At 49.2% G+C, this 22066-nt stretch overlaps 1 protein-coding gene across 5 annotated transcripts in view; it reads left to right on the top strand.

Moving 5' to 3' along the window:
- Positions 1-2709: 2709 nt before the first annotated feature.
- Positions 2710-22066, top strand: part of USP36 (ubiquitin specific peptidase 36) — a 49295-nt gene continuing 29938 nt past the window's right edge. Inside the window, exons 1-6 of one of the 5 annotated variants that reach the window (XM_058284819.2) lie at positions 2710-2837; positions 4782-4936; positions 6957-7218; positions 7771-7992; positions 18858-18968; positions 19840-19942. In XM_058284819.2, coding sequence (XP_058140802.1) covers positions 6966-7218; positions 7771-7992; positions 18858-18968; positions 19840-19942 — 689 coding nt within the window. In that variant the 5' untranslated portion in view covers positions 2710-2837; positions 4782-4936; positions 6957-6965. Of the gene's footprint in view, positions 2912-4781; positions 4995-6956; positions 7219-7770; positions 7993-18857; positions 18969-19839; positions 19943-22066 lie in introns of all 5 variants that reach the window. The other 4 variants (XM_071210833.1, XM_058284820.1, XM_058284821.1 and 1 more) reach the window with 4 other exon arrangements.

Below are 22066 nucleotides of genomic sequence, written 5' to 3'. Positions count from 1 at the left end.
AATCTTCGTAGTTTATTCTTTGTTCTTAGTTCCTACGACAATAACCAGAACTTCCCAGATATGCTTACAGAAATAAGAGGAATAAGATAGCGTCTCACAGCCCAACTACAGGATGGTGTCAGGAGCACCTCATGACCCAGGAAATCTGTAACTTTCCTCAGAGACAAAAAGCTAGACATCCGTAAGAGGTCAGCGGAGAAGAGTCATGGAGACTCTGTACACAATATCCACCTACAGGCAGGATTGTGGCATGCTTGAGATAACACAGGATTGAGAAATTTGCCCACAGCCTCCTCAAGGATCTTTGAAAAGTCCAGTGTCATCACCGACATGGCAAGAATGCAACACGTGGTCATCACTCGATCCTCGGCCCCTACCCCCTTTTCTTCGCCTACGAGAACCCTGGCTCCCATTTGCACTTTGGACTGGTTTGGGGAAGACTCCCCCAGTTCCTTGCCCATGTGCTCGCAACAAGTCACCTTCTCACGGAGAGTCATGTTTCTCCTTCATGGTGCTGGATCGTCATCTTCAGTGTTTCGTTCTCCATTTGACTTGGCTCCTCAAACCTTTACCACGGTGTGCCCTGCAAGGTGCCCAACCCAGAGGCGCGTGGATAAATAAGTCTTAAGGATGAGTCACAGTGAGGAGGGACAGCGAGTGGAACTTGAGGCCAGCCCTTGGCGGCACTGACCCAAGCTCATGCCAGGGATGCTAAGAATCTGGGATGACTTCTAGGAGGAGGTGGTGCCTGAGAAAGACTGGAAAGACAAGGAAGGTATGGAATGCTAGGCCACAGAACCAGCTTGAGCCTGGAGCAGACAGCCTGCGGGGTGGGGGGCATTCCATTTGGCTGTTCTGGGAATGAGGCACGGGGACCCCCAGGGGCCATTAGACCCCATAATGGAGCCTGTCTTTCCCCATCAACAACAGAGGCAGGTAAGGGTGCCAGATAGGACAGCCCCGTGTTCCAGTGTTTTTTTAAACAGAATACTCTTCTGTGTGGCAGTGAGAGCAAAGGATGTGGGCATTCTGATAGTGTGGGCAATGGTGAGGGGCTGTATTTAGGCAACTGGATGGAGAGGCACAGGTACACTGGGTAACATTTGAGAGGGAAAATCAGCAAACATTTGTTGATGGGTGGCTTCGATGGGGGAGGGAGAGAGGAGCCAGGAGTCCCAGGATGCTGGTGGATGGTGAGGCTTTTGTTTTAGTTCTGGCGCAACCAGGAGCAAGGAGCCCCTCCTTGCATGGTCTTGAAAACAGAGAGAGTGGCTGCAGGGAATGGTGATCCGCCACTGCCAGGGACGCCGTTCAAAGAAGAGACCAGCCCTGCTGCTCCTTTCCCCTGTCCTGTCTTGCCAGTGCCCCCCAGTGGCTGAATCCAGCTGGACGCCGGCTCGCAGAGGATCCTGGGAAACCAGCCGCCTGCGGTCACCTTCCTGTAGCACAGGAAAGACCTCAGGATTGGATGTGAACACCCGCACCGCCCCCCAAGCCCCAGCAGCAGTGGGCAGAAAAGGCGGGGCGGCTCTGGGGAGGGGCAGCTGCGTACTTCTCAGCCTGCTGAGTGTGAGGTGCTTGCGGGACATTCGGGGGTAGATGGCCCGCTGCAACTGCACCTATGATTCCAACGAGCAGCAGCGAGCCGCGGCTGGGCATGCAGAAACTTGATGGCCTCCATGGAGGAATTAGAGCGCTTAGAGCAATGGATGCGCTCAGAGGGTGGGTATTCCTTTCACTTCCAAGAAACATCAAAACTATTTTCCAAAATGGTTGTGTCATTTTACACTCCCAGCAGCAACAGGAGGATTCTAGCTGCTCCAGATCCTGACACTGAATCATTATCATTGTTGCAATTCTAATGCACGTGTAATGTTCACCGTGTGGTTTTAATTTGCTTTTGAAAAAAAGCAGTTTATTCCCATCCTTTGCCTCCGAGAGGCCAGGCCAGGAAGCACACACCCTCTCTCTCCACCTACCCTGGGCAGTGTGAGGAAGCCAACCAAGCAGCTTCGTGTTAAGGAGATCTGAAAAATACTGCAAAAGCAATACGTATTTGTAAAAACACAGTCAAGACCTTAAAGTAGCGATGACAAATGGAGGGAGGGTGGGGCGTGGGAAGGGGGCAGAGGTCTCCGGACGCCTTGACGGGCGAATGCCAACGCCTCCTGACCCCTTTCTCCCCCAAAGCCCCCTTGCCTTGGCATTCCCTGGGTTTTCCTGCGCCTGCTGCCCACATGACGCATGACCGCGCGCTGCAAGGAAGTCCCCCGAGGCTGGAGACCCAGCCCCTACGCCTTCGCACCCGCTTCTCCCACGAACTAGCCCGCGGAGGTCAAGAAGGGACAACAGGACGGCCAAGTGCCAGGCGGCCGCTCTCCCTCCGGACCCCCTACCAGCCGGCGAGGTAGGTCACGTGCCCGCCGATGAGCGAGGGTGGGGCTCAGCCCGAGCACCGCCCCCTGAGGAGGTGTGGGGCGTGACGTCACACGAGGCGCCAGAAGCGGGGAAGAGGCACCGAGTCCCTTGGCAGCCGGCTCACGCGCCCAGCCCGACCCGGAAGCGGCGGCCGCGTCACGTGCTCTGCGGGGGACGCCTGCGAGACGGCGTGGGCTCTGCGCGCTTGCGTCATCGCGTAGGCTGGCGGGGCCCGGGGTGGGGAGGTGACGTCTCCGGCGCGCCCAGCGGCTGCGGGCGGGACCAGGGGCCAGGGGCTGGACGTAGCTCCGCCCCTTAAAGCCGCCGGCGCCTCTGGGCAGCTGAGCCGCGCGGGCGGCGGGGCGAGGCGCCTTTAAGCGTGGCGGTGACACGTGTGTGCAGCGCCGGAGGCCCGGATGGTGAGTGTGCTGGGCCGCGGGCCGGACGGGAGCTCGGCGGCGCGCGGGCCTCGGCCAGGCTGCCGGAGGCCTCGGTAGGCGGACCCCTGTCGCGCGGCCGGGGAAGGGGAGCGGGGGTCCAGGGGCGTCCCGAGGAGCCGAGGGCGCGTCCGGGGGGGCCTGGGGAGCGGGCCGGGCTGCGCCGCGGGGGTCTCTCCGGGGGTCACGGTGCAGGGGCCGGGGGAAGCCCCGACCCAGGAGCGGGGGCGGCGCGGGGTCTGTGTCGGGCGCAGCCTGGGCGCACTGCAGCCTCGTTGAGCAGGAGCCGGGCGCGGGGGGGTCTCTTGTAACTGGGGCGCGGGAGGGCTCGGCCCCCGCGAGGCGCCTTGTTCACGGCCACGCGCGTAGGGGGCTGGGGGTATCTTAAAATGTGCGTTGCTTTTGTAGGGTAATGGTCGGTCTCTCGTGGGTGGTGCTTCCAGGGTAGCGTCCTCAAACCGAGGCAGAGCTGAGCGATGGAAGCATCCCGGGGCGCAGACTGCGGTGTCTCTAATGGAGGCCGAGAACCCGGCCCTGACGGCGAAAGATGCTCCATCTGCCCTTTTCCCAGCACGGGGTTGGCGCTCTGTGGGGGAGCCCTGGAGGCCCCGACACTTTCCTTCTTACTCCTCCCCCAGCAGCACGTGGCTGATGGTGTCAGTCTTGAGTGCAGTTTATCATGGAAAAGTGGATTTAAAGGGAGAGGGAATGTGCTTGAACACGGTGCTGGTTTTGAGGAAGTGTGTGTATATATATAAATGTATGTATACACACATATGTGTGTGTATAAGGTATAAGCCTTTCTGGACCAGAAGAAATCTGAAATGGAGGAAGTATCCTTAGTTTTTAAGAATGTCTTCGTTACCAAATGTATACATCAGAGGGTTCACAGATGATGACAAGGATGATTTTCTTTGAGTTCTTAACACCTCAGAAGAGGAAGTCATTTTTAGGCTTTTTATAATGTTTCAGGTGGAATTGCTGAAGCAAAGGTTGATCTGTTTTCCAAAAGCTTAGAAATTATGTTTGTTCAAAACCTCTGATTCCACGTTCAGGAGCAGCTTGTGGGGTAGGTGTCTTACTTCAGCTACATGTCACATATTAAGTTAGATTAAAGGCATTTAACTCCCAAATTCTAGTATCCTCTAGCTACATGTCAGACATGAGCCCATGGACCCACTCATGCCTCGACAAAGTTCTCATCTGCTGGTAGAGAGATGTGAGTTGTGACAAAAACTAGTGATATTGTAGGGAGTTCTGCATAGAGCTAAATATCTTTACAGCTTTATCCCTTATTCTGAAAGTCTGCTCAAGTCTACTACTTTGTATTAACTTGCTTTAATTCCTGGGTGAAACGATATGTCTGATTTTGCTTTAAACTAATGGGGGGGGCGAATCAAGATTGTCCCAATTAGACTTTAAAGTGGAATAGCAGGAACACTGGTTCACTGCTTTTTTTTCCACATCTGTATGTTTAAACGTTTTCACAGTAAAAGTGTTTTTTATAAAGCACCTGAATTTTGTGAAATCAGAGTGATTATAGATGGTAGAGGGAAAAATCCACACTTCAGGTAAAATTTGGCAACTCTGCTCCCTCAATTTTGTTGAGGTTTTACTGGTTTGTAAAATCTGAAAGCATGAGATTATGATTTATTGTCTCTTATTCTTTGTAAATGAGGTTTAGGCTGGAGTTGGCTGGCAAGTGAGTAGAAATTTCGTTCACTGGAATTGCCATTGCCCCGCTTAGGATACAGGGCAGGTGTGGCTCTTGGTGGGCACCATCCTTGCCATTCTCCCTGACTCCGGAGCTGTAGTTCTTTCTTGAGCCTTGGTGGTGATTCATTCCTGGAAGATGGTTGCAGTTCCCGTGTGGTGTCTGTGGGAAGGAGTCAGCCTCGCCTGATAGTCTTGCTGTTCATTCCACAGATCTGCCCACCCGTTCTGGACAAACCCCTCGGTGCCTCGGCCACTGAAGAGGCTGAGGAGCCCCTGAATGCGATCGCCCTGTGTGGCCCCTGCCAAGTCTGCCGTGGCCCCTGCCCTTATCACCTGATCCGATGCTGCAGAGGCACCTGGCGCGGGTGAGCCCACGAGGGCCGCTGTGTAATGCGGGGGTACCTGCGTGTGGTCCTTACATTGGTGAGGATCCTGCTCGAAGGATGTTTTATTTCCTCAAATCAGAACTCATGGTGTTGTGGTTTTTTTTTTAAGTTAAGCTTCTTAACATTTCTCTTTACAGAAAATTTTATAGAAAAAGAAATTCGATATGGTTTCATAATTTGAATGGCTTCATGAGGTGGTGGGGGAGGGCCTTGCTTTTGCCGGGGCAGGGTTTTGGGGTACCCCTGACGAGCTGGTTCTCTCCTCGCAGGCTGGATGCTGGGCACCAGAGTGAGTCATTGCTTTTCTGAGGTGGGCCTGCAAGTTAAGAAACACACTTTTCTAAGTGTAACTCAGATAGTTCTTGGGCTTTGGCAAGGCTGGTGAAGGAGGCACACGGTAGCCCGTGAAGCCGTGAGGTGGATACAGACGGCGCAGTCACAGCTTGACTGGAGCCTCCTCTTGGTTACAGTTTCAGTGCTGCTGGCAAGCTGTCATCTAGTGGAGATGCCGTGTGGCACCACTGTCCCCTTACCAGGTGTGCGTTGGGCTGCTCCTGACAGCCACCTGAGGCCTCCCTCTGTCCCCATTTTGCGGTGGAAGATGAGGAAGTATGGGGAAGTTAGGCGACCTCCCTAGGCTGCCTCGCTAAGGGCCGTGGGGCGACGGGTCCCAGAACCTGCCCCTGGCCCCTCCTCCACGCCGCTCTTCCTGTCCTGTTTTGAGAACTGGTCTGCGGGAAGATTTCCTTACGTGTAACCACCTTCTCTGTTCAGTAGTCCTATGACGTTCCTCTTCTTCTCTTGCATTCCTTTCTCACTTTCCAGTGGAAATATAATGCAAACCAGAATTTAAAATATCAGAGTTGCCACATTAAAAAATAAGTAGGTGAAAACTAATTTTAATAATATAATTTTTTTTCAATTCATTGTATGTAAAATATCATTTCAACATGTAGTCAGTCTCAAAATTAATGAGAAATGTTCTGTGTTTTCTTACATTAAGCTTTTGAACCCCAGTGTGTTTTATAGTTACAGCACGTTTCAGTATGGCCTGGGTTCGTTTCATGTGCCTTCTTGGCCCAGGTGGCTTGTGGCCTTGGTAGGTCAAGGTCAGCTGGGACAGGTGTCCTTACCTGACTCCCACACTGCTTTCTCGTTTCAGTGTCCTAGGGCTGCTGTCACAAATTACCACAAACTGGGTGGCTTAAACAACACATTTATTTTCTCACAATTCTAGAGATTAAAGTCCCAAATCAAGGTGTTGGCAGGGCCTTGGTTGTACCAGTCTCCTGTGGAGGATCCTTCCTTCCCTCTCCCAGCGTCTCCTGGCCCCCGACCTGCCTTGGCTCATCGCCGCGTCACTCCAGCCCTGGCCTCCATCTTCCCTCCATGTCTGTGTCTCTTTGTCCAGATCTCCTTCCTGTGAGGACACCAGTCACACTGGACTTAGGGGCATGACCTCACCTTAACTAGTCACATCTGCAGAGACCCTGTTTCCAAACAAGGTCGTGTTCTGAGGCTCCGGATGGACATGAATCTGGGGGAGGCTCCCTTCAGCCCAGCGCATCCCCTTGCACGTGAACGTGCATGTGTGTCTGTAACCGGAGCGCCTTCGCAGAATTGTTGTCCCTGGTTTTGAGTCGGCATTAGGACTATGTGTGGCCTGGATTTGCACCAAGCCTGATGTCCATAGTCACTGATGGATCTTGTTGAAGAGATGCCTGCGCAGGGCAGCCTGGCTTCCGTGGGGTCAGTGTCCATTTGTTGTCCTTCAGAGGTGCCTTCTCTTTTTGAGAGGGGATGTGTGGACTCTCCGACTTCCAGATGGTCAGCACCATGTTCCCATGTTTTCCACTTCCTCGTGGGGTTGGAAACTGATCCAGGGAAGCGTCCATGGGGAGCGCATCCGTATAACCAAAGGGGGGATTTCAAGAGAACTGGTGTTTCTGTTCCTGGGACTCAGGTGTTCATGGCCCGGTGTTCCTTCCTGTCCCCGCAGTGACGCACCATGCCGATAGTCGACAAGCTGAAGGAGGCGCTGAAACCCGGCCGCAAGGACTTGGCCGACGACGGCGAGCTGGGGAAGCTTCTGGCCGCCTCCGCCAAGAAGGTCCTTTTACAGAAGATTGAGTTCGAGCCAGCCAGCAAGGGTTTCTCCTACCAGCTGGACTCACTTAAAAGCAAATATGTGTTGCTGAATCCCAAAACCGAGGGAGCCAGTCGCCGCAGGAGTGCCGATGAGCCCCAGGCCAGGAGACAGGGTACATGTGCGCGGCAGCGGCCAGAAAGGCGCCGTGGGTGCTGGTTGCTGAGTGGATGAGCTCAGTGCACTGAAATAGGGACAAGAGCCATGTGTTGAGAGGAAGGCCCACTTTATGGGGGGGGGGGTTCAGTGATTTTAGTCGTGGAGTTTATTGGTGCAGAGTAGGAAAGAGGTCTGTGTCTTAAAAGTTCCTTGAAACTTGTTCCTCACCTGCTGTCTCCTCGAGTTTCTTAGGATCAAAAGTAGGGGTTGGAAAGTAGGAGAGAGATGGGATGGGCAGTATGGGGGCGGCGTACGGTGCAGGGTCCCAGGGCCTGGTCCCTTCAGCCCCTCAGCCTCTGGCTCTTTTCCTCGCGTCCAGGGGAGGGTCCGTGAAACTTAGACCTGAGCGATGCCGTGGGGTGATCAGATTTCCTCCCGAGCTTTCTAGGAACGTCCAGTAAAGGGGAACGGCTGCCTTCTGGTGCGGTGGCAGCACGCTCAGTATACATACATGCAATTCCTTTTTGTGGTCGAGCTGAAAATGCGCTTCCTTCCTCGTCCCGCCCAGGCAGTGAGCATGCCTCCGCGAGCTGCGGCGACGGGGTCCCAGCCCCCCAGAAGGTGCTCTTCCCCGTGGACCGGTTGTCTCTGAAATGGGAGCGTGTTTACCGGGTCGGCGCGGGACTCCACAACCTCGGCAACACCTGCTTCCTGAACTCGACTGTCCAGTGTCTGACCTACACGCCGCCTCTGGCCAGCTACCTGCTGTCCAAGGAGCACACCCGCCACTGTGAGTGGGGCTCGGGGGCGGTGGGTGGGGGGCCGGTGAGCCAGGCGGCGCCTGCCGCAGGCAAAGCCCTGCGCTCAAGGTGCAGCTCTTTCAGTCTGGGGCAGATTTAGAAGTGGGCTTCACAACACGTGTAACTCGGAAAGCCCACGCTTGAAATGTGCCTGCTCAAGACTGGGTCAGGATGCCAGAGCACCCAGAGTACAGGCTGCAGGCCTTTCTGATAATAATTACCCAAAGAGTAAAATGTTCCCCCACAATACCCCCAAAATATGTATAGTCCATTTTTTTATAAACTCATACGCGTATCAATTTCCAGTGTTTTATGTATTTTATAAACGATACTTCAAAGTAGAAACTTAAAATGGATGAGAGAAAGATGAAATTAAATATAACTTACCAAACCTGAAGAAACTGAGAAGTCCAGAGAGCTTGCCAACAAAATAACCAAATAGCTAATAGGACAATGATATAATAATGATAGTTTTAAAAATAATGAATAAAATGCAAAAAAAAAATTTCAGTTTGAAATAACTAAAAAAAAAATTTGTCATTATGTCTTTCATGACTGTAAGATCTGTTGTCTTGTATGTACAGATGTATGGTGACATTTTCTTCCATTTATTCCCCCAGTGTCTTTTTTTTCATTTGTGCTCAGAGAACCTCTGGGTTACAGAACAGCCCTGCACGGAATGTCGTGACGCCCGTATGCTGGAGTCCTCCCCCTTTCCCCTTGCTCCTAATACCATTCTACGTGTGGGTGGTATATTTGTTAAAATTGAACAATTGATGTACAGGTATTGAAACGTGGTTACTAATCATGGTCAGTGATTTACATTATGGTTTACATTTTGGACTGTATACTTTTATAGATTTTGATGACGTTTAACATGGTCTGTATCCATCATTGCAAGATCATGTAGTACAATTCCATTCCTCAAAAAATGCCTTGTGTTCCATCTATTCTCTTCCTCCCTTCCCCTCTCCTCGGTTGAAGTAGTGGTTAAAAATGTTCTCAGAAAGAAAACACCAGAAAGAAAGAAAGGGAGGGGGGTGGGGAGGGAAAAAGAAAAGCCAGGTAGGGATGATTTTACAGTGAGACGTAGGAAACTTTTAAGAAACAGGTCATTCTGACCCTTCTCAAAGCCTTCTAGCCTTTTTCTTTCTGAAAGAAAAAGAATACACCCTAACTCTCTCTGCGAGGTGTGTATACCTTGGAAAACAAAGTTTAACAAGGACAGTATGGGAAAGAAGCCCACCTTATTCATGGCTCTGGATATGAAAGTTCTCGATGTAATGCTAGCAAATTGACTTCAAGTGTTAAAATACTATGAACAGGGGAGTGGATGTGGCTCGAACGATTGAGCACCTGCTTCCCACATGGGAGGTCCCAGTTCCATCCTTGGAGCCTCCATAGAACAAAAGCAAACAAGAAGCAAACAAATGGAACAGCCAACTCGGGAGCTGATGTGGCTCAGCGGTTGAGTACTGGCTTCCCATGCATGAGGTCCCTGGTTTTGTTTTTGTTTTCAAGTTGCTATGAGCAAGTTGTGTTCATCCTAGGAATACAAAGATATTCTAAGATTAGAAACTCTCTAAAGGTCCTTTAGAGAGAGCTTAGCTCAGGAGTTAAGCAGCACAACCTCTGGCACCTGGCTTTTCAGTTCTGCCACTTAGTAGCTGTGAGTCCTGGAGAAGGTTACTTGCTATGCTGCCTGTTCCTCACCTATAAAGTAGTAATACTGTTTTCCTTATAGGATTGTTGTGAGGTTGAAATGAATTAGTAGAGTTTAGAGTAGTGCTTGGCACATGGTCAGTACTGTGTGATTGTGAATTTTGCTACCTTAATTAATTACTATTATAGTAATACATTAAAGGAGAAAGGTCACCTAAGAGTAGATGCTAAAAAGGAAAATCATGACAGAATACTCTTAGCAAAGTAACAGTAGAAGGGAGTTTCCTTAATTTGATAAAGGGTATCTAGTAGAAAAAGCACAAAGTGCATCACTGTACGTAGGGCAGTGGCAGGGGCTCCGCTTTAAGGTCCGGAGGGAGGAAGGACGGCCACTGCCAGGGCTTCTGCTCAGCTCTGCGCTGCTCCTGGCCGCCGCGGGGAGTGCTGGAGGGGAAGGAGGGAGTAGCCGTTGCTGTTGGCAGCGCCGTGCCTGTCTGCGCTAGGAGCCAAAGGAGTAGGTAGACGAATTTCTAGAAACTTGGCAAAGGAACTTTGGCAGCATAACTAGATAGAGCATCAGTACCCCAAAGTTAGTTGATGTTCTATCCAACAACATGCAACTGTTTTAATAGTTGCTGTTACAGAAAAAATTATAGACAACAAAAATGATGAAGTACCTAGACATAATTTTAGTAAGATGTGCAAGATTTATATGCAAAAAAAACCCTTTACTGAAAGACATTTAAAAATGTTGTAAATGTTAAAAAAGACATTACATGGAGCAGGTATGGCTCAGTGGTTGAGCTCGCACTTTGCATGTGCAAGGTTCCAGGTTCAATCCCCGGTACCTCCCTAAAAAAAAGACATTATACAAACTGCTTTTGGGAAGCAGATGTGGCTCAAGTGATTGCGCTTCTGCCTACAACATGGAAAGTCCATGGTTCAGTTCTTGGTGCCTCCTAAAGAAGACAGTGAGCTGGCACAATGGGCAGGCGTGGCAAACTGACACAAGATGGTGCAACAGGAGACACAAGAGGAAAGACATAATGAGAGACACAGCAAAGCAGGGAGCAGAGGTTCCTAGTGCCTCCTGAAGAAGATGAGCAAGACAGAAAAATGTTAATTCTCTCCAAATTGATGTATGGGTTTAATGCAGCTCCAGTAAGAAAAAAAAATCCCAACAGGATATTTTGTGGACCATAACGATTTGATTCTAATATTTGTATGGAAAAGGAAACCAAAGGACCAAAAGTAGCCAAGACAATTTTAAAGGAGAATGTGAAGGGACTTGCCCTGCCAACCCTACAGACTTCCTGTAAAGTCATGGAAGTGAAGATGTAATTGTAATGGGTCAGGGAGAGACATACAGACCAGTGGAATAGAATAGAGCCCAGAAATAGACCTGCATATATTTGGAAATGTCATGTTTCATAGCAACTTTTCACATATATGTGGACCTGCAGTTTTAAATAAATGGAGCTGAAAAAAATTGTTCTTCCATATGGAAAAAAATGATACCAAATACCCATTTCACAGTATATACAGAAGTGAGCATCATATGTATTAAAAACTTAATGTCGGGAAGTGGATGTGGCTCACCTGATAGAACATCCGTCTACCACACGGGAGGTCCAGGGTTCAAACCCAGGGCCTCCTGACCCATGTGATGAGCTGGCCCACGCACAGTGCTGATGCGCACAAGGAATGCCACACAAGTGTCCCCTGTGTAGGGGAGCCCCCCACACAAGGAGTGCATCCCGTAAGGAGAGCCACCTGAGCGAAAAAAGTGCAGCCTACCCAGGAGTGGCACTACACATGGAGGGCTGATGCAGCAAGATGACACAACGAAAAGCCGCAGGTTCCCAATGCTGCTGACAAGAATACAAGCGGACACAGAAGAGCACACAGCAAATGGACAAAGAGAGCAGACAACTGGGGGGGACAGGAAGGAGAGAGAAATAAAAAATCTTTAAAAAAAAAAAAAAGCTTAAAAAACTAATATCAAAAGTAAAACTTGCAGAAATACATGTAAATATCTTGCACTTTGGGGTGGGAGATTCTGAAACAAGACTTAGAAATCCTAGTCATAAAAGAAAAAATTTATATAAGATCAGGTGAATTAAAAGTAAAAACTTTTATTTATCAAAAAACATCTAAAAAGGATATTCAGCTTCTTTAAGAACCTGCTAAGTCTCCTCCACATGGCAGTGGCATCCTTCACCATTTTCCAGTCTGACCAGCCAGGAGCTGAGTGTTCCTCAGCTTTTCTCTACCTACTCTCCCAACACTTGGCAATGTATCAGCTTCAGTTGTTGCCCAGCAAATCAGTCCTTATGTGGTCAGCTAGTAATGGGCAGCTTGAGAAGAATTTCTGAATTAAAGTGGACATGGAAGATTTTGCAGTGAAATGTCTGGTACTGTGGTCTTGGGCCCTCAGCTTTCTGCATCTTGAATCTTGATCAGCATCTAGTATTAAAGTCCAGGATAAATTCATGGGATCAACCTCGTGACTGCCCGCCAATCCTTGAGTGTTGGATCCTGGGTTGTGTGCCTCTAGCCATGAAGGAGGGGGTAGGACTTCTGAAGAAGATGACCACACACACCCCTACCTGCCCTTCCATCTGACAGATGCCAGGGGTATTTGTGAGCCAACCCCTGGATGGTGATTGGTTTCACTTTTGCAACCTGCCTGTCATTGTGACCAAAGTCTGTAATGAATGAGCGAACAATTGGACCTAAAAATCTATGAATGACATGATTACTGGTTTAGTGATTCAGTTTCCATTTATGCCATAATTTGTTCTGGATCATCAAATTCCCATTTGGGAATTCTGTGCATCTTATTGGAGTGAATTATTACAGATATCAATATGCCAACTCATACTTTTATGGGGCAACAAAACTCAAAATCTTTTTCAACAATACTCCTGTGTGATCGTTATGGACCCAGATGGATTATTTTAATTAATGAGTATGCATAAGAAAGTGTAAATGAAAAATGATGTACCAAAAATATATCTCATCTGTAGGCCTCGGTCATAAAAGCAAACATTTATTTTGTATGAATAAATTTGTAGAATTTTGATCATCACCCCCCTCTTTTGATAGATATTAGAGCAACTGGAGGGAGTGAGGGAGGGGAGTGAGCCAGAGTGAAAAGAAAAATGGAAAAAAAGACCTGGAAGGTCATTGCGGATCACGAACGCCGTCAGTAGACACTTCATCGCTCAGAGTAAAGAACTCCTGCCGTTTGTAAGTGGCTGGACCTGGCTAACAGTGCCCGCAGGCGAGGGCAAAACCACTCTCAAGGAACTTGAAATAAGCATAACCAGTCCGAGGCGGTCTCAGAAGAGCGGTAAATTAAACTAGTATTCCATCCTTACGAGATCACTAGAAAACCCCCATGTTTGAAAACGGAGCTCCTCAGATCTCAGTCAGCAAAGAGTCCATGAAGAAATGATCACAAAAGTGACAAAATATTTAAACCTCAGTGGCAAGACTGTCCAAACCCAGGTCACAACACATGTATCCCTGCTTACCCAGGAATGGAAACCTGCTCAAGGAGGCTAGCCCAGTCCTCAGGCCCAGGCTCCTAAACGGCTCCCAGCAGACCAGCCCAGAATGGCAGGAGCTGGCACCCTGCCTGGCAGGGCAGCACGGGGCAAACGCTTGGAAATTCGGCCCGCCTCTCCTCCACCGTGGGGATCACCAGTGTGCACGGCCTGAACGCACCTGTGGCCCATTTTTAGGGTCTTGGGGCAGAGGAGAGGGATTCTCGTGAAAAGAATTCTCCTAGAGTTAAGGCCAGGTTGAATAGAACAGACGGGAATAAGATACAAAAGGAGCCCTTTCAAATAACAGGTCCATGAAGGTCTTTCTCTGTTTTGTGGTAGTGGTCCAATATAGAAGTAATATGTATAAATCATGAGTCAAACTTAAGAATAAGGGGGAAAAGAACACATCCCAAGCCACACAGACAAACATGCCACGCTCACAGCAAGTGTGACTTGCTGATAATGGCAGAGGATGGTCAAAGTGTGCCATGTCTACACTCCAGCCCATGCTTAGTGGTCTGATGATATTATATTCTGTAACAAACCTTCCGTCACAGTGTGGTATGTTGATGGAAGGCCGGTGTATGTGAAGATGTCAAATGTGCAAGTTCATATAACGTAATAAAAAGACATTTTAAAAAATAATAGTGTGGGTTGGGGACAAATTACAATAAATATACTGACTCTAAAAAAAACTAAAGAAAATTAACGCGACAACTACAGGGAAGTGGACTTGGCCCAGTGGTTAGGGTGTCCGTCTACCACATGGGAGGTCCGCGGTTCAAACCCTGGGCCTCCTTGACCCGTGTGGAGCTGGCCCATGCGCAGTACCGATGTGCGCAAGGAGTGCTGTGCCACTCGGGGGTGTCCCCCGTGTAGGGGAGCCCCACACGCAAGGAGTGTGCCCCATAAGGAGAGCCGCCCAGTGCGAAAGAAAGTGCAGCCTGCCCAGGAGTGGTGCCACACACACGGAGAGCTGACACAGCAAGATGACACAACAAAAAAAGAAACAAATTCCTGTGCTGCTGATAATAACAGAAGCGGACAAAGAAGAAGATGCAGCAAATAGACACAGAGAACAGACAACTGGGGTGGGGTGGGGGGATAAGTAAATAAATTTTTAAAAAGACAACTACAAATTGGTAGAAGTGTCTGTGACCATAAAACAACCAGGGGATGGGTTTCAAGAAGATAGCTAGAGCTCTAGGTCAACAAGAGAAGATGAACAGCTGCCTGCAGAGATACACAGTTGGAACCGTGCCAGGCTGCTGTTTCAGACATGGGTGAGTGAGAAAATATGCAAAAGTCTGGCAACCCTGAATGTGTCAGTGGGGGTATAGATCCCTGAGGTTCCTTTTCTACTCCTGATCTGAGTGTAAACTGTCATAACTACTTCGGAAAACAATTTGTCATTCTCTCCCAAACTTCTCACGTAGTGATTCTACTAGTAGTACCCGTGTGCCAGGAGGCCTCTGTTAAAATGTCTAATGCAAAAGCAGCCCAGATGCCCATCAGCAGAGGAATGGAGACATGAGTTACGGTCCAGTTCCACGGTGGAATACTATACAGCAGTGACAAATCTTACTACCGTAAAGGTGAATGACTGCATCCAGCATGGAGTGCTATTACAAAGTTTAAAAACAAGCACAATGGGAAGCGGACGTGGCTGAACTGATAGCACGTCCGTCTACCATATGGAGGGTCCAGGGTTTGTTCCTCAGGGCCTCCTGACACGTGTGGTGAGCTGGCCCACACGCAGTGCTGTGGCCTGCAAGGAGTGCTGTGCCACACAGGGGCGTCCCCATGTAGGGGAACCTCATGTACAAGGAGTGCGCCCTGCAAGGAGATTCGCCCCGTGTGAAAAAGCACAGCCCAGCCAGGAGTGGCGCCACACATGTGGAGAGCTGACGGCAGCAAGATGATGCAACAAAAAGGAGACGCAGTTTCCCAGTGCCACTGGATAATGCAAGCGGACGCTGAAGAACACACAGCGAATGGACACAGAGAGCAGATGATGGGGAATGGGGAGAGAAATAAAATCTTAAAAAGAAAACCAAAAAAACCAAGCATGACAAGATAATTTAATATTTAGATATTCATATATATGATAAATCCTAAGAAACACAGCAACAAATAAACAAGAATGATTGAAAACCAATAATTGAAAATCAGGATAGGGCCAGATTGAAAGGGGGGTGGGGGGGAGGATGGGAGGATCACATGTTACGGTAAAGTTTTGCATTGGAAAACTATGGGTTGTGTTAAATAATTAAAAAATATCATTTACAAAAGTGAATGAATGAAAGATGGCCTTGCAATGGAAACAATATTTTTTAGTGTCTTCCTGATAGTAATGACTTAAGGGCAGCAGTGGTTAACATCCCAAGACACGATGTAAACTTCTAAGGTGGAGTTGATTTTTCACATTGACAGTTATAATATTTACATTATATTTCAGATAGCCACCTTGGTCATTTTGAGGCTGTGTGGGACAGGCTTTTGTAAGATCTGGCCCGACTGCCTTTGTTTTTCCCTGATGTTGCATGTGGCAGTGGTGGGCTCGTTTGCGCTGCCGTCGCTTGTTCACAGTGCTTCTGCTCTCGGGCGCTCCTCCATTCTGGCTTTCTCTGCAGGAATCTTTTTGAGCCATTTGTCATCTTTGTGAGGGTTAATACGGTTAAAACTCTAGGTAGCATCGTGTGACTGGCTCGTGTAAGCTGTGGTGTGTTATGCTATATCGATGGCAAGCTTTCATTTCTTGACCTTTTTTAGAATAAGATATTTGAGGAGAAGTTTTGTACTTGGGCTTGTGTACCACTGGATCACAGTGGCCCCTAAATGAGCTGGGCTGCCCGTCCTGCTAATTACACTGTTTGCAGATTCTCACAAGTCCTCAGATGTGCCCCTAGACCCGACAGGGACCTGCTGTCCGTGGAGCACAGCACCAGCTCTTGCCACGTGGCTAAACCACTTTTGACCACCAATATTTAGCTAGAAAATACTTTATGTAAAGAAAACCCAGGAGAAACATAAAATTAAACCATGTCCTTTAGTAGACTAAAATGCTTTCTTTTAAGTGCCCACATACCACCTCAGTTAATCTCTTGTACTGTGAGTGATTTGGGGGCCCCTGTATCAGGTATTATGGTCTTAAATTTTTATTCGTTCTATTTAAGAGTAACGCCTTCTCAGGCTGAGTGATCCTCTACATATGAGTAGAGGAACAGCTTCCTTAGAACTTCTATAATAAACTTACCTGGAATTAGGAATTTGAAAATAACTCTGCTTGTTTGTTTAACATATGTTGAACTTTATGTGCTAAGATATTTTGAATAATGTGTTAGGTTTTTGCCTAATTTTGAGGGCCGCCACAAAATTGTCAGTTAAAAATAAATGTAATAGGGGAAGCGGCTGTGGGTCAATCAGCTGGGCTCCCGTCTACCATATGGGAGGCCCTGGCTTCGTGTCCCGGGGCCTCCTTGTGAAGGGGCCTCCTTGTGAAGGTGAGCTCCCCCGCACGCTGTGGAGAGCCTCCCGGCCCGCAAGTGCTGTAGAGAACCTACTCAGCAAGGTGACACAGCAAAAAAGGGGGAGGAGACAAAAAACACAGAAAGAGTGCGCAGCGAATGGACACAGAGAGCAGACAGCATGCAAAAAACCACAAAGGGGGAGTTAAAAAAAAATAGCTATGAGGTGTCTCAAGATGTTTAAAAAAATAATAAAAATAAATGTAATAAACAGTTATGGTTATGGAAGCCAAACAAGAAGAGTTCACAGTGAAAAATAAAAGCCTCTCCTTTGTATATAGGTAATCACGGGAATAGTTTTTGGGTATCTTTCCAAAGATAATTTTTTTGTGTAAATACTAGCATTTTTATATATAGTTAGTATCAATAAGCTATATATTATTCCATTATTGATTTTTTGAGATGGATCTAAGTAACTAGCTAGTTGGAAGTATTGAAAGGGGAATGATTGATGTGGAATTGTATGTCATGAGATTGATCCATCTGCGGCGATTACATACTGATAAGTATATGTAGACAGCAGCGGCTTACAGAGAGGAAATGCACTTGCCCTTTGACCCAGAGATTTATCTTGTTGGTATACACCTTACAGCAACTCACACATGCACTGGGAGACGGTTCCAGCAGCACTCTTTGCAGCCTTGTTTGAACTCAACCCGCTGCTGAAGGAACTTAGAAAATGGGATCAGAGGGGTTGTGAAGAGCGTTCAACGACTGCATAGGGAAGCGGATGTGGCTCAGGTAAACGAGCCTCTGTGTACCGTATGGGAGGACCTGGGTTCAATCCCTGGGGCCTCCTGGTGAACAGAAGAGAAAGTGTGCCTACGTGGCAAGCCAGTGCCTGCATGGTGAGCTGAGAGCATGCACGTGAGCCGAGTGCCCAGGCATTGAATCGAGTGCCCGCATGGCGAGCCCAGTGCCTGTGCAGCAAGCTGAGTGCCCGTGCAGTCAGCCAGTGCCCGTGCAAGTGAGTCACGCAGCAAGATGATGATGCAACAAAAGAGACGAAGGGGAGAGTCAAGGTGAAGTGCAGCAGAGACCAGGAACTGAGGTGGCACAATTGACAGGGAACCTCTCTCCACATCAGAGGTTCCCAGGATTGAATCCCAGTGAATTCTAGAGGAGAAAGACTAGAAGAGAAGATGAAGAGAAATAGATAACATCAAGGAGCTAATGGACAGAGACAGCAAAAACAGCAGGGCAAGAGAGGGGAAGTGGGGAAAAAAACCCACAACTTTCTAATTGTATCAGTAAAATTATAAGAAAAAACTTAAGTGGAAAAACCTAAAATTTGGTATGGTTTATTTTTTGTTTCGGTATGTTCTTTATACTTAGCTTTATGTCTAAAATATTTCACAAATATTCTATCTGTTCCACTATGTAGCTAAGCCTAAAGAGGAACGAGGAGCTTCATACATAGCAGAGATTTGCACACTGGCCCGCGGGCTAAGTCCTGCCTGCTGCCTGATCTTGACAGTTGTTTTGTTGGAGTACAGCCCACCTCTCTGTTTAGCTGCTGTCCAAGGGCTTCTGTTCGAGGCTAACAGAATTAATAACGGTTTTGACAGAGACCATCTGACCCATGAAACCAGAAATACTCACTGTCTGGCTCTTTCTGGAAGGGTTGGCTGATCCTGGTATATAACAGAGAGGACTTCGCTAGAAGCAATGAGCAGAGGTTCCCACATTTGAGGAGCAAACCAGGAAGCCCTAATTGAGTAAGCCAGCCCAGTGACCATGCAACACAACCTGGAAATTAGAAAAAACATTTTTCTATACATTTTGAAAATCAGGCATGTTATTTTTAACAAACAGTACCAATGAAATAGGAGAAGAATTTCAGGTAGGTCAAAAACATCAACCTGGACTGGTGGTGTGAGTGTTAGAAGCCCAGCTCTGTGTGGCCGTGGCCCCTGAAAGCTGTCCGCAGAGCAGAACGTGGCTGTGGCCGTGACTGAGCCGCTGGGGGAGTCTGGGCTCTGGCTCAGCCGTGCTTTTACAGACTGGTTTGCCCTTACGTGCTTTCCCTCTCTGTTGTGTCGGGGCGGGCTCTCGTCTTAAAGTTTCTTGAAAGCCCTCATGTTAAACCGGGTGCTGCTCCCGTCTCCGCAGGCCACCAGGGGAGTTTCTGCATGCTGTGCGTCATGCAGAATCACATCATCCAGGCCTTCGCCAACAGCGGCAACGCCATCAAGCCTGTCTCCTTCATCCGGGATCTGAAAAGTAAGGGTCGACCTGCTGGCGGGTGCTCTGCACGCGGAGCTGGCGGGGTGGTGCGGGGAAGGAGGTGCGTGCAGGACGTCCCGGGTGCTGCTCTTAGGAGCTTGTCTTCCTCTGGATAAATAAGCCTGCCTCTGTCCATGCAGACCGAGGCACTGCGGCTTCTGGGGCCTGCGGGGGCTGGAGTCGCTGGGGAAGGCCTTGTGGTGGGGCCTGTGAAGGGTGGGCAATTTGGGGCCAGGGGCAAGATAGGTGTTGCAGGTAGGTAGGGAGGCGTGGCCAGGAGCTGGGAGGTGGAGGACGGTGCAGTGTCCTGCTCACCAGGGGAACCAGGTCCCCATGCTGTGTAGGCAACTGTCCCTTTCACAGGGCAGAAATGCTCTGTCATTCTGCCAGTCGCTTTTTTTTTTTAAGGAGGTCCCGGGGATCGAACCTGGCGCCTCATGCATGCGAAGCAGGTGCTCAACCACTGAGTGACACCCGCTGCCATGTCGGTTGCTTTTTTGAAACCTGTGCAAATTATAGCTCGATGTCATTATTAGAATCTATTTGTGTTCTGAACGGGCTGTTTGGAAAACCAGTTTAATCAGTGGATTTTACATGCTTAGTGGCTTGATGTTCTGCGGTGTTTGTGTTTTCCTCGGGTATTGCATGTTTGAGCCCTCAGGTATTGCCGAGCAGCGAAAGGCTGTGCTGAGTCGCAGTGGGTTGCAGAGTGCTTAGTGGCACTCGTTTTCTGTACTTGGCATTGGGAAAGGTGCTCCCTTACGCTGCGACTGCTAGGGAGCATTCTAAGCCCAGCTGTGGTGCAGTGTCTGAAGGCACAGCTGAGCTCTTCCCTACTGATCCGGTGCTGCTTTCCTTCTGGTTTTAGAGATCGCCCGGCACTTCCGCTTTGGGAACCAGGAGGACGCGCACGAGTTCCTCCGGTACACCATCGATGCCATGCAGAAGGCTTGCCTGAGCGGCTACGCTAAGTATGTTCGCAGCCCGCGGGGGAGGCAGGGCGGGCAGGGCGCCGTGCTGCGCGGAGCCTGTCTGCGGGACGGTGGACAGTGGACGGTGCGATTCACCTCAGGGCACCTCACCTGCTGAAGGCCCGCGGTGGGACTGTGCCCACTTCAGGGAAAGGGCCTCCTGACTCAGTCTCCCCACCGAGGGCGCTTTGTGGTGGACAGGCCTCGGGGGTGGGCCCTCTGTCTCAGCCGCTCAGTTAAGAAGATGCTTCAGCACAACCTTCAGGAAACTCAGTGATTGCCGTGGACCTTCGCACTCTTTTTTCCTGTCACTTCACTGTTTTGCTACCGTTTTAGTTTATGGGCTCTTGAATGCATCAGCTTTGCAGGAGGCAGGGCTGGTAGGTGTTCTGCTACTCTGTAAAGTAACTTGAAAGCGTCCAGGAAATTTTGAGGTTAAGAAGTTTATAATTTTCAAAGTTTTACTTGCTCATTTACTGTTTCTTAATTTCAGGTTGGAAAGCGTGAATTCATATGTGTAACAGATAGATTACTTTATGTCCCACATTCCTTCACAAGTAGGGAAATAGACTTACCAATATTTTTGTACCATTCCTGGGTTCCTAGGTTTAGAGAGAAAAAAGTAGGCAGGAAATGTTTTGTGGTTATTGCTTAGGCTTAAATAGAACAGAATCCTTCACTCTGGAAATAATTCCTTAGACAACTTAGGAAACATCTGAAATGTTCCATAGAGAAGTTATCCAAGCTATAGCAACAAGTAATTGAGAAGGGAAAGCCCCCCGGTTTCAGTGAAGCCTTCGCAGGCCCCTCGGACGCTTCCCCTGACTCTTGCCTGACGGCTGGCTTGGCCGCGTGTTCTCCCACACAGGGACCCTACTCCCTCCCGCTGTGCAGGTTCTGGGGCGGCCCTTTCCGTGCCCTCTCCCCAGTTAGGTGGTCGATGGAATAGCTGCTGGGCGGATGTCTCCTGTGTGCCAGGCGTCTGGAGTTAGAGGGCTCCGGTGCACTTGGGGAAATGGATAAAGCCGTCAAGCACCTCATGCACCTGAGAGGACCCGCTCCTGAGGCTGAGATAGGAAGAAATGAGGCTGGGAATGGGGGGGTGGGGGGGCCCGCAGAGGCAGGCAGTGCGTGTACGGTTAGACACCCTCAGGTGTGCGCAGTCTGCTGCATGGGGTGCAGTGTCCTGGTCACGGCTGGAATCACTTGGGCAGGTTTTAGGACAACGAATGACCCCTGAGTGCCATCCTCTGGCAGCACAGCAGAATCCGTGGAGGTGGAGCAGTTTGGAAGCAGTTGGGCAGTAGAGGGAGAAGTTTTGATATGGGAATGCTCGGGTGGGGGGAGGCCAGGTCTGTGACTCGTCGGTGGAGCAGGAGGCCCGAGCCCTCCACCCGTGCAGAGCCTTGGGGGTGAGACTAGGGGTGGGAGCTTGTGTCAGGTGTATGCTGGGTGGTAGCCCGGAGAGGTGGAACCTTAGCAGACGCCAGGCTGTGAGTTCATTGCCACTGGTCTGGAGTGCGTGAGAAAAGGAGACCAGTACAGATAGTGAGTTTTTCAGAAAGCTAAATTTATTCAATTTGCAGGTGGAAGGGCCTTTTTTTTTTTTTTTAAGATTTATTTTTTAAAATTTCTCTCCCCTTCCCCACCCCCATTATCTACTCTCTGTCCATTTGCTGTGTGTTCTTCTTTGTCCGCTTGTATTCTTGTCAGCAGCACTGGGAAACTGTTGCTTTTTTTGTTGTTGTTGCATCATCTTGCTGCGTCAGCTCTCCGTGTGTGTGGCACCACTCCTGGGTGGGCTGGGCTTTTTTCGTGCGTGGCAGCTCTCCTCGAGGGGCGCACTCCTTGCGTGTGGGACACCCCTGCGTGGCACAGCACTCCTTGCGCACACCAGCACTGGGCCAGCTCATCACATGGGTCAGGAGGCCCTAGGTTTGAACCCTGCACCCTCCTTATGATAGGCAGACTTTCTATCAGTTGAGCCAAATCTGCTTCCCCCTTTTTTTTTTTTTGATTTTGTTAATTTTTAGTTTACCTTGTATTTTGATTAGAGAGTGCTTTCTACTTCATGAAACTTCCTAGTGTTAGTGACCTAATAGATGACCAGCTTTTGTGTCTGTC

The sequence above is a fragment of the Dasypus novemcinctus genome, chromosome 21, assembly GCF_030445035.2.
Source record: "Dasypus novemcinctus isolate mDasNov1 chromosome 21, mDasNov1.1.hap2, whole genome shotgun sequence".
In the NCBI taxonomy this organism is placed as follows: domain Eukaryota; kingdom Metazoa; phylum Chordata; class Mammalia; order Cingulata; family Dasypodidae; genus Dasypus; species Dasypus novemcinctus.
This window is presented reverse-complemented; position numbering and strand designations above follow the sequence as displayed.